Source organism: Plecotus auritus (assembly GCF_963455305.1).
Source record: "Plecotus auritus genome assembly, chromosome: 6".
In the NCBI taxonomy this organism is placed as follows: domain Eukaryota; kingdom Metazoa; phylum Chordata; class Mammalia; order Chiroptera; family Vespertilionidae; genus Plecotus; species Plecotus auritus.
In genome coordinates, this window is record NC_137773.1 from 29,670,825 (window position 1) to 29,687,119 (window position 16,295).

Consider the following 16,295-nt stretch of genomic DNA (forward strand, 5'->3'; position numbering starts at 1 on the left):
CCCATTGGGCTAGATTCAGACCCGGCCATTCCCACCCTTGTCAAGCCCCGGGCAGGGGACATAGCCTCAGGTCCCCTGGCCCGGTGCCAGGACGGGGGTGTGGCCTGAGGCCCCCCAGCCCAGACCAGGGTGGGGGGCGTGCCTTGAGGTCCCCTGTCAAGCCCTGCCAGGTGTGGGACATGGCCTGAGATCCCCTGTCAAGCCCTGCTGGGTGGGGGGGCATGGCCTGAGGTCCCCCGTCAAGCCCCGCCAGGCAGGGGTGCACAGCCTCAGGTCCCCCAGCCCAGCACCGGGAGAGGGGCACAGTCTCAGATCCAGTCAAGCCCCACCGGCAGAGGGGTGCAGCCTCAGGTCCCCCGTCAAGCCCTGCTGGGCAGGGGGCATGGCCTGAGTTCCCCTGACCCAGCACTGGGGGTGCACCTTGAGGTCCCCCATCAAGCCCTGCTGGGTGGGGAGCATGGCCTGAGGTTTGCTGTCAAGCCCAGCCAGGCAGGAGGGTGCAGCCTCAGGTCCCCTGGCCCGGTGCTGGGGCAGGGGGGGCAGCCTGAGGTCTCCTAGCCCAGCAACAGGATGGGAAGCACACCTGGAGGTCCCCCATCAAGCCCTGCAGGGTGGGAGGTGTGGCCTCTGGTCCCCTGGCCTGGCGCCCTGCGGGGTCGCAGCCTGAGGTCCCCATCAAGCCCCACAGGGTGGGGGGCGTGGCCTGAGGTCCCTTGTCAAGCCCCACCGGGATGGGGGAGGGCATAGCCTCAGGTCCCCGCTGAATGCTCGTTAAGGCTCCTTAAGGGAACTTGGCCTCAGCTGTGGGTGTAGCCATCTTTGTGATGGAGCGATGGTCAATTAGCATAGTCCCTCTTTATTAGATAGGATAGACTACACACAATGCGTAACTGTTAGAGATCAAATAGACACATCAATTCCATGCTTTGGGAAGGGTTCTTAGAGCTAAAGCTGGGTCCTTTTCTGTGTAATGAGACTTATTCTGTGGTTTTAAAAATGCTTGAAATAATGTGAAAGCACTCTTCCGCAAGTAACACATGATACATTTCTTAGGAATGTAGTCACAGACACAACACTCGCATTTATTCTCCATTCTTTATCAGAAACCCAAATCATTTCGAAATGCAGGATATTCTTCCACTTCCCTCCCTGTGCCCTGGGACTGCAGATTAGAAATAATGGGCTTCAGGAAATTAAACTCGCTAGCGGTCCCTGAGCCTCCCCTCAGACACACCTCATACTGGTAGCTCTGGGACAGGGTCCCAGTGCCTGTGACGTCCACCAGGTGGCCCGGAAAGTGGCCCTCAGGCACCGAGCAGCCACCCACCCAGGCCGCCCTGCTCCGCCTGCACAGCCGCACCGCGATGAACGCCAGCACCGAGAACAGGAACAGCGACGACACCGACGCCAGCGCGATCACCAGGTAGACCGTCAGCGGGTCGGCCTGCGCCTGCTCGGCCGCCGCTTCGGGCAGCGGCAGGTAGGGCTGCGAGAAGCCATCCACCAGCAGCACGTGCAGCGTGACGCTGGCAGACAGCGCGGGCTCGCCATTGTCCTTGACCAGCACCACCAGCCTGTGCTTGGCCGCGTCGCGCTCGCTCAGCAGCCGCGCCGTGCGCACCTCGCCATTGTGCGCCCACACGCCGAACAGCCCGGGCTCCGTGGCCCGCAGCAGCTGGTACGACAGCCAGGCGTTCTGGCCCGAGTCTGCGTCCACCGCCACCACCTTGCTCACCAGGTAGCCCGGCTCGGCCGCCCTGGGCACCAGCTCGGTGCAGGGCGCGGAGCCGTTCTGCAGCGGGTACAGCACGAAGGGCGCGTTGTCGTTGGCGTCCAGCACCTGCACGCGCACCAGCGCCTGGCTGCTCAGCGCGGGCGACCCGCGGTCGGTGGCGCCCACGCGGAACTCGAACGCCCGCAGGGCCTCGAAGTCCAGCGCCCTCAGGGCGAACAGGTGGCCGTTGTCCGCGTTGATGGACACCAGCGAGGCCAGGGGCAGCTGCGGGTCGTGGGGCGGCAGCAGCGAGTAGGTGACCTGGGCGTTGGCGCCCGCGTCTCTGTCTGTGGCGCTGACGCTGCCGATGTGCAGGGCGGGGCTGTTGTTCTCGCGGAGGAACAGGGTGTAGGAGGTTTGGGTGAAGGCGGGGGCGTTGTCGTTGACGTCGGAGACCAGCAGGGTTATGTTGTGCTGAGTTTTCAGCCTGGGGGTCCCCATGTCGGTGACGGTGATGGTGATATTGTACTCGGCCTGGTTCTCTCTGTCCAGCGGTCTCTCTGTTACCAAGGTGTAGAAATTTTCTACTGATGGCTTCAGGACGAAGGGGAGATCATCTTGGATGGAGCACACCATCTTTGCATTGTTACCTGAATCTTTGTCTCTAATCCTAAAAACAGCCACAATAGTCTCGGCTGAGTTTTCTGCAATTGAGCTTGTAAGTGATGACATGAGTAGTTCCGGGGGGTTATCATTGATATCGGTTACTTGGACCACCACGGTACATTTTCCAGAAAGCCCTCCACCATCCTTGGCCTGAATAGTTAGTGTGTAAGTTTGCATTTCCTCATAGTTTAATTCGGCTTTAAGATGAAGATTGCCCGACATTGAATTGATTTGAAACGTTTTGAGAATTCTTTCAGTGGCATAAAAAAATGCATAGACTATTTCCCCATTACTTCCGGCGTCTAAATCTCTAGCTGATACGGAGACAACCAGGGAGCCAACAGGGCTGTTCTCTGGCACCTGCACCTTGTAGAGCGACTGTACAAACTCAGGGACGTTGTCATTTATGTCCACAACCTGGATGCGCACGAGGGCGGTCCCGGATTTGGGCGGAGAGCCGCCATCCAAGGCGGTGAGGGTTAAACTGAGCTCAGGCACCTCCTCTCGATCTAGCACTTGGTCCAGTACTAATTCCGGATAGATAGTCCCCTCTCCATTATCATGCACATTAACATGGAAATAGGCATTGGCGCTGATGGTGTAGTTTCTCAAGTTGTTGGTTCCAACATCTGAATCCTGCGCCCTTTCTAGGAGAAATGCCGCCCCTGGGGTGGTGCTTTCTAATATTTTCAAAGGAATCTCTCTATCTAGAAACACTGGAGAGTGATCGTTGATGTCTCTGACCCATAGCTCAGCACGGAAAATCTGCAAAGGCTTTTCCAGTAACAACTGGAAAGGAAGCGCGCAGGGCTCTGTGGAGCCGCACAGTTCCTCTCGGTCTAATTTCTCATTTAGAAGTAAATCACCAGTAAGCGGATTGAGTAGTAAAAATTGCATATTCTGATCTGAAACGATCCTAGATCCCCGAGCTGAAAGTTCCCCCACCCCCAACCCCAGGTCGTTTGCTAGGTTGGCCAGAAAGGTGCCTCTCTCGGTTTCCTCCGCCACAAAATACCGAAGCGGTTCAGCACCAGCCCAAGACACTCCCAGAAACACACAAAGAAGTAGGACTTGCCTTTTCTGCACCTCACGCTCCACTCCGACCGCCATTCTTTTCATCAGTCTTTCAAAGCCACTGTCACTCAGCCCCAAGCAGCTTTCAGAAATGGCAGCAACGGAATCCTTAGAAATGAGCTTCTAAAAGCAATGCTTGTGGGGAGGGATCCCCACTTCCCCCAACTCCTGTCACTACGGTGTCCTTTCCTCTACCTTTCTGACTGGCCAGATTTTCTATTAACAATGGAATCTGCAACATCCTGTATGCGAGTATTTTCCCTCTGTCTCTTTTTAGCCAGCAGCGCCACCTTGCGTTTTGTGGACGTTATTCCCGTTTTCAAGAATAGAACAAAAAGATGGCGGATTAAAAGACCAGCAGGAGTATGTTCCCCAGGGTTTTTGCTGTTTCATTCCATCTTTTTCCTCAAATGGTCACGGTAATGCTAGTAAGTGCTAAATCGTCCTCCCCTCTTATAATCTGAATTCATAGGGAAAAAATAAATGTTGTTTTCCTTAATCTGGGGGCATGAAATTAAACTCTGAATTCTCATCAGGAGTAGATCCTAAAAAAACCTTCTCCTGCTTTTAAAACTGATAGTAAAGATTATATACGAAAATGAAGAATTCATCAAAAAGTCAATCTTTATTTGTTAACTGCTTAACAGTGATGCTGTTCATGCTGCAGAATAACAGGCCTTTTTTCCAGGTTTTTATTTGTGTGTGTGTGTGTGTGTGTGTGTGTGTGTGTGTGAATTCAGTAATCCTTTTTGGTTTCAAGGTCTTCACTCTTTACCCGGGATATTTTCTGGAACACATTCTGTACCCCAACATTCACCCTTCATACACTGTAAGTAATAATATAAATTATTGTTCACATATAATTTCAATAGCCAGCATCTCCAAAGGTATGCAATGAATACTCTTCAAATTAACAATAGCAAGTAGTTCATTCTTACTTTTGTGAAAGTGCTCCTATTATTTCAAATTTAGCTATGATGGCTGATCTCTACCTGGGGTAAATGCTCCTTTTTCAATCAAGAAAATTTTCTTTTTTCTTTATGCTTTCACATTTTAAAGTAATATTTGACATGTGTTGAAATTGTACCTTTATTCTTTAGCTTTTTAATTCTCTCGAGTTCTTGATATAAAGACAGTTATCCATGATGTATTATTGCTTTGGGGCAAAGATGAATTTGATGTGTCAACAGTGTTTTAGGATTTTTCTGGCCCATGTTGTTCTGTGTATGCATGAGTGTGTGTTTAACATCTGTGGTTTTGGTGTTAAAATATCCAGCCTCGTAGAATGGGTATGGAAGATTTCCCTCCCTTTTTTTGCAACAGATTAGATTTTATATTCATACCATCTGCTTCTACAAGCGTAATTACAACTTGCCCTTGAATGGGCTGGGTTTGGTGCGTTCACTCATGGTAAGTCTGACTCTTCCATTTTACTTTGGTTGTTACTCTATACAGGCTTTGTTTTCTTTGAAAGTAATCTGTATCTTATTTTAAAAACCATTCATTTAAAAACCACTTAAATTTATTATGCCTTCATTATATTATTTATCTTTAGATATATCCCTATTCTTATTAATAATGTTTAGTATTTTATCTCCTTTTTATTCATAGGGAGAGTTGCAAGGTATCTATTTTACTTATCTTTTAAAACTCACTTCTTCAAAATACTACATAACCTTGGTTCAAAAATCTAATAGTACTAAGAGGCTTATAATAAAATACAATAGTTTTATGCCCCTTTTCTCTTCACTTTCCTAGTTCTGTTTCCAATAGGCAGCCAATTTTAACTCTTTTAGTTATTTCTTGTCCTACTAATCTGTATTCTGCTATATTTTGATTAATTCATTTTAGACATTATCAGTTGACTCTATTATGTTGGATTCTGTTTTAGCTCTTCTACACTTTCAAGGAACTTTAATATTTTCTTTCACTCTCAATATCATTATAAGAGCATTGTTGTGTTTTAATTATATTTTTTCCTCACTTTTTTCTTGAGGTTAACAATTGCTTTGCTTTTTCATTTACTTGGCTTTCTTCATATATATAATGCATTCTTCCCACACTTCTAACTGCCTCTCAGTACAATTTTGCACATGGTCATTCCAATATCTCCCAATATATCGATTTTCCCTTAAATTGGGTGGGTGGTATCTACATCTGCTGCACAACTATCACTCTGGGATTTCCCTTTGTTATCATTCTTGGAATTTTTCTTTGCCTTTTATTCTGGTTGGATCTCCTTTTTCTAAGTCTTTTTTGTTTGGTTGGCTGGTTGTTTGGTAGCTTTAATAGATCACATCATCCAGTAGTTTCATCCAGTTAATATGTGCCAGGGGACTTGATGATGATATCCTTCAAAATGCTTCTCTCATACAGCTCCAACCTGGACTAGTCTGTATTTGATACACAACTGTCATCTTGGGATCATCCTTCAACATCACCTAGAGATTCATTTCACCTCTATTCTGTTTTCGATCTTCTTCTTTCTATTTCTTCAGACTTCCTCTCTCTTAGATTACCCTTTCATTTTAATATCTTCCAGCAGTTTCCAGAGAATGGTAGATGAGAGTTAAATTATGTTGTGAACTTAAGTGTATTAAATTATTTTAACTTTACCCTCAAACTTGATTTGAAGTTTGACTGATTATAGAGTTTTAGGTTGGAAATAATTTTCATAATTTAAAAATATTTTGTCAATGAGCCCCTTAAATCAATGTGTTTGTTAAGAAGTCGAAAGTGAATTGTATTTTATATCTTCTATATGTGTCCTGTATTTTTATTTCTTGTTGTAGTATGTTGTCATTGTCCAAAGCATTTTAAATTTAACACTGATGTGTCTTGGTTTGAGCTTATTTCATCCATTGTACAGGAAAATTGGTAAACTCTTTCAACTAGGAAATTAATTTCCTCCAGCTCTTAGACATTTTCTTGAATTACTTCATTGAAATTCTTCTGCTTTTTTTTTTTTTAATTACTACAATTCAGATGTTGGACCTCTGCTATGGTCTCTAATTTCTTTTTTTTCTCTCTCCTGTTTGATATTTTTAAATACTTTTGCAATATTACCTGGGATATTTTCTTAATTCTGTCTTCAAGCCCTTCTATTAAAACTTCCATTTATTACATTCATACTTTCCAAGGGACCTCTTTCTGTACTCATTTCTTAGATGCAATAACTTCTTTTTTCACCTGTTATTAATAGGGGGTAGTTTATTCTTAAATCTTTAGTTGTTTGCTTTGCCTGTTCTCAATAAACCTTTATTTCTAAAATATGCATGTAAGTCTCACAATTTCTCTATTCATTCTTTGGTTATTTGCTTAAATATCACTTTATTAAAAGCTTACTATATCAGCTAGAATTACATTCTATGTAATTTCTATATATAAATATATTCTAAATAATTTTAGCCTGAAGCTATAGACAAGCCCATAACAACAATAGCTTACACAAAATAGAATTTTATTTTTCTCTCATAAAAAAAACACTAGTGGCTGAATTGCGCTCCATGATATCTGGGACCCAGCCTTGTTCCATCTTGTTGCTTTACCATCTTCAGGACATGGCCTTCACCTCATATTCCAAGATAGCTGTCTAATATCCAGCCATTACATTTCTATTCAGACTAACAAATAGGAGAAAGAAAAGACTGCACCTTCCTTTTTAAAGACTACTTTCATGAAGTATTCCATGGCACTAGGGCTTAGTATCTCTCTCTGGCTGTAACTTAGTTACAAGACCACTCCCAGTCACAACAGTGGTTGGGAAATATAATCTATAACACACATATCCACATGGGCAGCTAAAACATTGGAGGTATATTAGTAATAAATAAGGGGAGGAGACATACATTTGAGTAAAATTGGTAGTATATATCATACCCACTCAGATCACACCTGTAGCTACCATTGCCATTAGAAACAGATAGGGTCAAATAAATTGATTTAATTGGTTATTAGCAGAGCATATGATTTTATTTCTTCATATTGGTGGTGTGTTTTATAGCCAAAAGAGTTCTTTTTTACTGAAAGCTTAGCCCTCAAAGCAATAAAGTAATAAATTCATTTGCTGGGACAAGACCCTTTGAACCAATGATGCTTCCCAAGCATGTATGGTATCTGTATCTATTCCTACTTCCTTTTAAAACTTTAAAAAATTTTCACCCAAGGATATGTTTGTTGATCTGAGAGAGAGAGAGAGAGAGAGAGAGAGAGAGAGAGAGAGAGAGAGAGGTGCAAAACTCCCATATGCACCCTGATCCTCACGTGGATCACCAGAATTCCAGGTATGTGCCATGAATCAAACCCACAACCTTTTTGGTGTATGGGATGATTCTCCAACCAACTGAACCACTTGGTGAGGGTGCCCAATTTTTTATGAAAGCCTATAATATAGGATAAACAGCGTGTCAGGATAACAAAACTTATTATAAGCCCACAGAGCTTTTGAAAATATTTGCCCTTGAGCTTTGACCTGAAGCTATTTGGGGTTAAAGAAATATAAATCAAGGCTCAAGGCTAACCAAAGGTGCAGCATATTATGGGAAGACCCTTCCCATTTTAAAGGGCCCCACAGAGCTACATCAACAATATAAAACCAGTATAACACCAACAAATCTAAACCTGACCCCTCCCTCCAACTCCAGGGAATTATATATAAGGATCTCTGGTGTTAAGTAGAGCAGAAGAAAAAGAAAAGAAACCATGCCTGGGAAATTGTGCCTAGGTTTGGTCATCGTGTGCGTTTGTATTTTGAATATTCATAAATTGAGTTTCAAGGAACCTTAAACCATAAATTTGGCTTGTGGTGGTCCCCTACTGATAGTGTTTCTAGAATTCTGGCTGAAACTACTGAAAATCTGGACCATACAACCTAGGCTTTGAGGAGACCCTACAAATAAATATTTAAGGGTAATCAACCATATAAGTCACAAAAGAAAACATGAATAAGAAGAATCAGAAACAGTGCAGCAAAAATTGACCCACACAAACTTCACATATTGGAAATATCAGATTTAGAAACCAGTTATACAGACTAGATATAAATAAACAAATGACGTACTTGAAAATACCTATGTGAAACAGATTGAAAGGGTACACTGAGTTCCAGGAAAAAAGGGTTACAAAATTATCAAAATCAAGACATAACCTGAGAAAGACAATGAAGTTTAAAAATAGAAAGTAAGTAACCTATAGGTAATGAAAATAGGCTTCAAACTTAATCCTCATCAACATTTAATACTAGAATACAATGGAAATCTCTACCAGGTTCTGAAGGAAAGAAATTATGGCTCAATAATTTTATACCTAGCCAAGATGTTGGTCAAATATAAAGAAAACAGTGCAGCAAATGGGGGAAAAAATCATAAAACATCTCATTAGCATTCATGAGAGCTTATTGAAAACAACTACTTAAGAATGAAATGTAGCCCACTTATAGAAAAATACAGAGAAACTATGATGAAATGAATAATGTAATATTTGATGTCAACAAATCTATGAGGAAAAGAAAGTTGACTGAAAAATTTTATGCCCAGAAAACTTGTACGTCTCAAGTATGTGAGAATTTAAGATATATAGCACCTGCTGGTGTGACTCAGTTCGTTGGAGCATGCCCCATACACCAAAAGGTGGCGGGTTTGATTCTGGGTCAGGGCACATACCCAGGTTGCCCTGGGTTCTGTCCTCTGATAGGGGATCCTCTGATAGGGGAGTGTATGGAAGGCAACCAGTCTCCTCCCTCATCTCTCTCTCTCTCTCTCTCTCTCTCTCTCTCTCTCTCTCTCTCTCTCTCTCTGTCTCTTCTTTAAAGAACTACTATATCTGATGAAATACAGCAAACCAAAGGATGAAAAAATAGAAATGACTGAGGTCTGGGAAAGCTGGGATAAAATAACAGTGAAGACTGCATTTCACTCCTGTTTGAGCACACCAATTTATCTCCGTTCCCTCCTGAAACCTCATCTAAGCAATAGAGAGCAAAGATTTAAAATAAATGGACCTATAAAGACAAAACAAATGGGAGAAAAGTAAACGGCAGGGAGACAAGTCAAGAAATGCCTTCAAAATACTAGCAGCAAATAATTCCTAACTTAAAATTCTATACCAAACAAAATTAAAAAAATGATTTTCTAACATCTGAAATTTTCACATGTTCAAAAACTTAATAAATGTATTACCAAATATTCCTTAGAACTCAAGGCAGTAAACCAAAAAGGAGGAAGACATAAAGTCCAGGAAATGAAATTAAATTCAGGAGAAAGACAAAAGAAATTCCCAGAATGATGAATGAATAAAGTGAGTTCCAAACTGCCAGCTATACAACAGGTCTACAGAGCAAATAATACACAATTCAGCAGGAGTTTGAATAGCTCCAGGATGGCTCCAAGAAAAAATAATGGAACTGAGAGATTTCGTGATGAGTTTAATAAATACAATGAGGAGTTTTAGACTTTAGAAAGTATAGGGGTAAGTTAAAAACCTGTACATAGAAAAGTAAAGTGAAAAAGAGGCAATTATTTACTTGAGGTAAAAAAAAAGAAACAAAATCTCAATACATCATGAGGTTCAATTGTAAGTGATATTTCCATAGTCATAATTATATAAACACTATTAAAACAGAATTTTATATAATATTGCTATGAGAGAGGAAGGGGTAGAAAAATGTGCAAGTATGTGTGTGTGTGCATGTGCCCCTAAAGAAAAGTAAATGGATAATATCTAAAACTAAAATTTGAATGAAAGCATTTTATAAGCATATTATTTAGAAATATGGAAGTAAATATGGAAACACAGTAACATGCTTCAAAAGTTGTTACATCTGTACAGACCTGAATAATATTGAAAAGTTTGTAGCACCATATAACAAATTAAATGTCTAAAGCATAAAATGTCTAAACAATTATGAGAATTATCCTTTTAGTATACATTATATATGTGATATGCATATATATAATAAGTATAAAGTAAGGTGGGGAGAAGAGGGTAAAAGTATAAGGTTTGACTTGCTCATTTTAAAGCAGGCGGTTAAATTATGTTAATATAATAATACTGTTTTTAATCTTATAGGGATTATTTAATTAAGCTCAAGCAAGTTCTATAGTTTCATAAAATGAGTTCTATAGTCTCATTATATGCAAATAAAATCTGGTAGTTTTCATTATAAAGCTAGCCATACATTATAGGTCCAATTTACAACATTGTTTCCATCTATTAACATATTATATCATAGAAATATTTTTAGAATGATGTTGACTTAATATTAATAACTTCTTCTAAGTGCTGGAATAATGATGTTAATTTGCTTTCTTCTTATTGAATATATTTGAATCATGTGACTGTATATTGAAAGAATGAGAATCATTTACATACTCAAATCATTTATTATGAAAAGGTAATCATAAGTCTACCAATATTTTTCTGCTTTTTTCTATTTAACAGGAATTGAATCCTTTAAAATTATAGCAGGTGGTCTAACTTAACTGCTATCAATTTTGAAAGAAAATATTCAACTTAGAAAACATCCAGCTAAAATATTAGTTCATGTGAAAAACTACAGCAGTGTTTTTGAAACAACATTACAGGAACCAAATAATTCACGAGGTCACAGTAATTTTTGCATAAATGAAAATTATTTTTAAAACTGAAAGCCATCATTTACAATACTTAGACTCATGCTGATGATAATCATTAAACACAATTCTCTTAATCATAACAATATATCAATGAACAAGCTAAAATATCAGGAATCTGAAAACATTTGTAACTTCCAAAAATCTTACCCCGAAATCCCGAGAAACGCCATTGCTCTGCTAGTGTAGGAACATGCAACATGTGAGGGGAAAAACCTGACAAAACAACAAAAACACCTAGAGGTTCAGAATGTGAAATACTTCAACAGGTTGCAATCACTATAAACATGGCAATAATTATGAATATGTGAATATGTAAGCCTTTCTGTGAATGCAAGAGTTGGGAAATACCCAAATGTATATTATCATTTATCAGGTCTTGTCAAGATAAGATTCCTGATTGAACTCAAAATTATTTCTAAAGTTAGAGTTTTCCTCGGTGTCCCTACCAGCCCCTTCACCCACAAACTTGAGGACAGTTGTTCTGAGGAAGGTGAACTCGCTGGCTCCTAAGCTTCCATTCAAACACACCTCATACTGGTCCCCATACCACTGAAATCCAAAAGGGAAATCCAGGATATACTTAAAGTTAGGATTTTTGTCCATGACGCTCTCAAACTCTGTACCTGGAGAAACTAAAGATGTTACAAAAGACAGTGCATCATGATGAGATTCCTAATTGAATCCGAAGTTATTCTGGAAGGTGACATTTTCCTCTATTTCTTCATTAGTGACTTGGGGCAGGAGGTTAGGGATAATCGGCTTCAAAAATTTGAATTCATTTGATCCAGAGCCCCCCTTCAGACACACCTCATACTGGTAGCTCTGGGACAGGGTCCCAGTACCGCTGACGTCCACCAGGTGGCCCGGAAAGTGGCCCTCAGGCACCGAGCAGCCACCCACCCAGGCCGCCCTGCTCCGCCTGCACAGCCGCACCGCGATGAACGCCAGCACCGAGAACAGGAACAGCGACGACACCGACGCCAACGCGATCACCAGGTAGACCGTCAGCGGGTCGGCCTGCGCCTGCTCGGCCGCCGCTTCGGGCAGCGGCAGGTAGGGCTGCGAGAAGCCATCCACCAGCAGCACGTGCAGCGTGACGCTGGCAGACAGCGCGGGCTCGCCATTGTCCTTGACCAGCACCACCAGCCTGTGCTTGGCCGCGTCGCGCTCGCTCAGCAGCCGCGCCGTGCGCACCTCGCCATTGTGCGCCCACACGCCGAACAGCCCGGGCTCCGTGGCCCGCAGCAGCTGGTACGACAGCCAGGCGTTCTGGCCCGAGTCTGCGTCCACCGCCACCACCTTGCTCACCAGGTAGCCCGGCTCGGCCGCCCTGGGCACCAGCTCGGTGCAGGGCGCGGAGCCGTTCTGCAGCGGGTACAGCACGAAGGGCGCGTTGTCGTTGGCGTCCAGCACCTGCACGCGCACCAGCGCCTGGCTGCTCAGCGCGGGCGACCCGCGGTCGGTGGCGCCCACGCGGAACTCGAACGCCCGCAGGGCCTCGAAGTCCAGCGCCCTCAGGGCGAACAGGTGGCCGTTGTCCGCGTTGATGGACACCAGCGAGGCCAGGGGCAGCTGCGGGTCGTGGGGCGGCAGCAGCGAGTAGGTGACCTGGGCGTTGGCGCCCGCGTCTCTGTCTGTGGCGCTGACGCTGCCGATGTGCAGGGCGGGGCTGTTGTTCTCGCGGAGGAACAGGGTGTAGGAGGTTTGGGTGAAGGCGGGGGCGTTGTCGTTGACGTCGGAGACCAGCAGGGTTATGTTGTGCTGGGTTTTCAGCCTGGGGGTCCCCATGTCGGTGACGGTGATGGTGATGTTGTACTCGGCCTGGCTCTCTCTGTCCAGCGCTCCTTCTGTTACCAAGGTGTAGAAATTTTCTACAGTAAGTTTCAGTAGGAAGGGGAGATGGTCTTGAATGAAACAATTCATTTTGCCATTTTCTCCAGAGTCTGGATCTGAAATCCCAAAAACAGCTACCACAGTGTCTGGGGTGTTTTCTGGGATATCACTGATGAGCAAGGACATGGTCAGTTCCGGGGCGTTGTCATTTATATCCATCACTTCTATGGCGACGGTGCATTTTCCAGAAAGGCCTCCACCGTCTGAGGCCTCAATTTCCATACGGTAAGACCGAATTTCCTCAAAATCCAACATTCTTTTTAACCGAAGTTCTCCCGTGACTGCGTTTATTTCAAACACCTGAATGGCTTGACTTGAAGATTGGAAAAACGAGTAGGAGAGCTCGCCATGGGTCCCGGCATCTAAATCTCTGGCGGAGACAGTGATGACAAGGGAGCCTACAGGGCTGTTCTCTGAGACCTGCACCTCATAGAGCAGCTGAGCAAACTCAGGGGCGTTGTCATTTATGTCCAGGACTGCAATAACAACCTGGGAAGTCCCAGTCCTGGGCGGCGACCCACCATCCAGCGCCGTGAGGGTTAACCTGAGCTCTGACTGCTCTTCACGGTCCAGAGTTTTGTCCAGCACCAGTTCGGGGTACCTCCTGCCATCGCTGTGACTGCGAGTGAGAAGGTGGAAATGAGGGTTGGTGCTGATTGTGTAGTTCCGGACGGTGTTGCTGCCCACGTCTAAATCCTGAGCTGTCTTCAAAGGAATTGCAGTCCCAGGGTGGCTGCTTTCCGGGATTTTCAAGAGGATTTCCTGCTCCAAGAATTCTGGGGCATGGTCATTTACATCGCGGAGCTGTAGTTCCCCTTGAATAAACTGCAGCGGGTTTTTCAGTAACACCTGGAAATGCAGTATGCATGGATCCGTGTCACCACACACCTCTTCCCGGTCCAATTTTTCTTGGAGGAGCAAATACCCACTCTTCTGCTCGAGCTGCAGATACTGTTTGTTCCCTTTGGATAGAATCCGGGCGCCACGCGCGACCAGCTCTCCTAAGCCCAGACCCAGATCTTTTGCGAGGTTGCCCACAAAAGAGCCGCTCTCCCTTTCTTCTAGAACGGAATAGTTAATGGTCGCACCGCCCGCCTCCCACAATAGTAATAGAATAATAATGGCGGTCACTTGCCTTTTCCGGGGCGCTCTGGGTAGCGGCGTCTCCATCCTTCCTCCTTGTCCAAAAGATCCAGTATTAAATCACAAAATGATTGCCTTGCAGCCAACTCTGCAATCTTAGTTTAATAATCTTGAGTCAGTTCCTAACATTGACTGACGTGGGGATGGGGACAGTGGCCTCTCTGAAACCCTCTATCCCCGGTACTGTAAAATGTTTCCTTTGCAAGCTGTCGCGGACGGCTTTACGGCTCTACGTAGTCCTGGAGTCGCGGAGAGGTTTTTACTCTTATCCTGCAGCGCCACCCAGCGTTCTGTTTTACAACTTCAGGTAGTTTTCATTTCAAAGCACAATGTAAGAGCAAAAAGGCGCTGAATGCCTTTTTGCGTACTCCTTTCCCCCTCACCTATTACGCAGTCTTGTTCAGATAGCTAGCAGTAGTTGTGAGAGCAAAGTAATACCTATTTATCTATATTCATCTTCTTTATAAAGGTACAATTTCATGATTCAAAGCTCGGCTGAAGACAAATTCATTTAGTCATTCAATAAGTATTTCACTGTGCAGAAAATTTTCTAGCTTCTGGAGGTGAAACAGTAAACACAAAAATTCTTGCTCTTGAGGAGCTTACATTCTATTACTAAAATACTAATTTGTTCTATTGTGTTGGAAGTTATGAATTTTTAAATCCAGTTTCTACTCCCAAACAAATGGAGATGTACCTGTATCTCCTGGGGAGGAAAATGATGTATTGTCAGTCTCTGGGCTACACAGCCTTTGAGAATTTTTTTCCTTCATAAACTCATTGTGTGCACAGCCCAGTAACGTTCAGAGAAAATGGCCATTTATTTTATTAGAAGTCAATATAAGCTATGAGTACAGGCAACATGAAGAAGGCATAACGTCAATGGAGTCAAAGATATGCTTTCCAGGGAAGGGGTTTGACCTGTCAGCTTTGATAAGAGACCATCCCCAGGGACAATAGAGAGAGGGCTATTGAAAAACACCACTGCATCAACTAAAGCCATGGGAGTTGGAGTGAGAATGTCAAAAGAAGCAGCTTCCCCCAAGGAAGAATGCTATTCCAAGGAGAAGGTAAATATATGGGAATACAAAACAGTAAGTGTTCCCTACCCTCATTGAATCAATTGGTAATCATCCATGACATAAGAGCCATGGCAGTTCACTTATTTGGATAAAAAACACAGCCAAACATAATTTAGTTACACCCACTTCCATTGTAATTAAGGATAAAAAATAAAATATTCTGCCCAGTTGCTGTGGCTCAGTGGTTGAGTGTAGACCTATGAACCAGGGGGTCATAGTTCAATTCCTGTCAGAGCACATGCCCAGGGTTTCAGGCTCTGTTTTGGGGCTTGATCCCAAGTGTGGGGCATGCAGGAGACAGCTGATCAATGATTCTCTCTCATCACTGATGTTTCTGTCTCTTTCTCCCTCTCCCTTCCTCTCTGAAATCAATAAAATATTTTTTAAAAAATAAAACATTCACTCACTTGTCAATTTAGTGTAAATTGCCTAACTTTGATGGAAAGTAGAGAGGAATTTTTCATAAAATATAACCAACACAAATAAGACCAAATATAGTTAAACTATGAAAGTAAATGATTTTTATGGTTAATAACTATAAATAATGCATATGCAGAACAGGAAGGGAAAAATTGACATTCTCCAATAAACTGGCACTAATAACTTATGTAGTTCTTAGCAGGTATCACATATATAGAAGTTTAAGAAACTAGGAGGAGGAGTTTGAAAAATACAATTTGGATTTTACTAAACAATATAATACCTTACAACTTCCAAATAGCTGGATAAAGACAAGGAGATAAAATGTACTCTCAAGCATTTTATGTTCTGTAATAGAGTTTTGGGTTAATGGAGGATGTTTTCTATTAGAGAAAAAGTAAAAGAGTGATATTGAATAATTTCACTTATTGGCAAGGGTACTATAGTAGAAAGAATATTAGAGAGAGGATCCAAGATGGCGGCGTAGGTGAACACCTAAACTGCTGCCTCGCACAACAATTTCAAAACTACAACTAAAAGACAAAACGTCTATCACCCAGAACCACGGGAAAGCTGGCTGAGTGGAAGTTCTACAACTAGAAGGAAAGAGAAAAGAGCATTGAGGGGTGCACAAGCACTGAAAAGCTGAGGTACGGAGGCGCGCCAATCGGG

The 16,295-nt window shown here is 43.3% G+C and overlaps 2 protein-coding genes across 2 annotated transcripts in view; both read right to left on the bottom strand.

The window, feature by feature from the left end:
- The window catches only part of LOC308250372 (protocadherin gamma-C4), a gene marked incomplete at its 5' end in the record, with an annotated part of 563,663 nt that overhangs the window by 268,226 nt on the left and 279,142 nt on the right, over positions 1-16,295 (bottom strand). The gene's annotated exons all lie outside the window — the stretch shown is intronic.
- LOC308250558 (uncharacterized protein) lies at positions 1,100-14,319 on the bottom strand (the record flags this gene model as incomplete). The annotated part of the gene is made up of 5 exons (XM_080673264.1): positions 11,764-14,319; positions 11,532-11,634; positions 11,233-11,298; positions 8,514-8,523; positions 1,100-3,536 (listed from the first exon to the last, which is right to left on the bottom strand). Exons 1-5 carry the CDS (start codon positions 14,146-14,148, stop codon positions 1,100-1,102), a joined length of 5,001 nt encoding a protein of 1,666 aa, XP_080529390.1. The 5' UTR covers positions 14,149-14,319.